At 46.3% G+C, this 1,656-nt stretch overlaps 1 protein-coding gene across 3 annotated transcripts in view; it reads right to left on the bottom strand.

Annotated features, from left to right (window-relative positions):
- LOC107262974 (nephrin) overlaps positions 1 to 1,656 on the bottom strand; it is a 217,882-nt gene that overhangs the window by 65,451 nt on the left and 150,775 nt on the right. For all 3 annotated transcript variants that reach the window (XM_015729734.2, XM_015729735.2, XM_015729736.2), the window contains one exon: positions 786 to 997. In XM_015729734.2, coding sequence (XP_015585220.1) covers positions 786 to 997 — 212 coding nt within the window. The remainder of the gene's footprint in view (positions 1 to 785; positions 998 to 1,656) is intronic.

Genomic DNA, 1,656 nt, shown 5'->3' with positions numbered 1-1,656 from the left:
GGGGGGGGGGGGGGGGATATGACCAAATCCAGTATGCGATTCGAGCATACACGTGGTCTCTACTGGTCTCATCATATCGGAAGTAACCAGCCCGTGCATAAGTCGGCTGCTTTCGAATTTGTATTACCTAATCTGGTGGTTTAGTCTTCGGCTATGAGGGATAAGAAAGTGAGTGGAAAATGTTGAAAAATAATTTTAAAAAAAATCGATTCTGTTTTTATACTCTGATTTTGATGGACCACGTGGACTAGGAGGGAGAGACTCGAGGACGACCTCTGTTAATGTAACGAATGGCGGTTTGCGTCTATCTTGTATATGGATGATGTGCAGAGACTCTGTATAGATATTCTTTATGCATATGCATGGCAATGCAGAAGGAGGTAACGTGCATGTTTCTACGTAGTAAAAGGTCTTACGGGTAACCGTACTGCAGTCAACCTGGCAGGCTGGCTGGCAGGCTGGCTGGCTGGCTGGCTGGCTGGCGGGCGAGTATGCAGACAGGGCAGCACGTCTCCGATTGGCTCATGCATTTTTCAGTAGTCGCCATTTGTTTGATCAGACTTCCCTTCCCATGGCAGCTCAACCACCACCTCGAAATTCTTTACTTCTCTGTCGTCCTTGCACCTAGGCAGTAGGACTTACCCTGCGCTCGCTTTTTCACTGGCCGACATCGAGTCGACCTAGGTGAACTAGATTTTCTCCTGTGTCCTTGATTTTCTTTTTCCCCCGTTACAGTTAAAAATGAACTAATTTTTGTTTCAGCTTCTGTATACACGTGTACTCACCGATCACTGCCAAATTGTAGCGGTAACTGCGACTCTGCGCAAGCTTGAAGTCGACCCGGCATCGATACGACGCTGCGTCGTGTCGACGAATATCTTCGAGGACCAAAACAGCTGGATGCTGAATGGTCGTTCGGAAATAGGCTCTAGTTCCGAAACCACCTGCGATTGGCACGTGAGCTGCTTTCGTCAAAGGTTTTCCGCGGCTGTCAATTCTGAAACAGCCAATAGTATTGGGTTGCGTTTAACGAAAATAAATATATTTTTATCTATCAATCCTAACGGAGGGGGTCGATACGTGACGGCAAGATCACAAGCGCGAAATAAGATTCGCAAGAATACATCGAATTGGAAATAATTGTATATACAGACTGGAAAGACTAAAAATTACGGATCGTAGGAGAGTGTAGTATCGGTTGGGGTGGTTATTGAAAAATGTTTCAAGGGTGCTACAATCCGATTACAATGATTGCAATTCATTCCTTCTTATACAACAGAACGAACGCCTGGAGAACTTTTTTTTCACATTGTACAAGTCCTTAGCCCTCTGGTGTCTAACGTAAGAAACAACATCGGTTCTGGCAACCGACCACAGGGGGTAATTTACATAGAAAGCAATCGACTACCCAGGGAATAACAGAAGCAATTATTTTATTCGGCGAAATAAATAAAGTCTTGCAAAACTATTCATCCTCTTTTCGCGATCCCTTTTCCAATTCTCTCTCTCCCCGCCCCCCCTCCTCCCCCCTTCGAAACGTATGACGTACGGCGAGCACGGAATATCAGAGCACGAACGGAATGTAGAATTGGGCCGATATGCACGTACGTACATTTGTTCTGGAAGTCCCAGGCGAGGGGTGGGCCAACCGGGGGG

The sequence above is a fragment of the Cephus cinctus genome, unplaced genomic scaffold (genome assembly GCF_000341935.2).
Source record: "Cephus cinctus unplaced genomic scaffold, Ccin1 Ccin1_scaffold0129, whole genome shotgun sequence".
Taxonomy (NCBI): Eukaryota; Metazoa; Arthropoda; class Insecta; order Hymenoptera; family Cephidae; genus Cephus; species Cephus cinctus.
The sequence above is the reverse complement of the archived record's forward strand: the minus strand, read 5'-3'. Positions and strand labels throughout refer to the sequence as shown.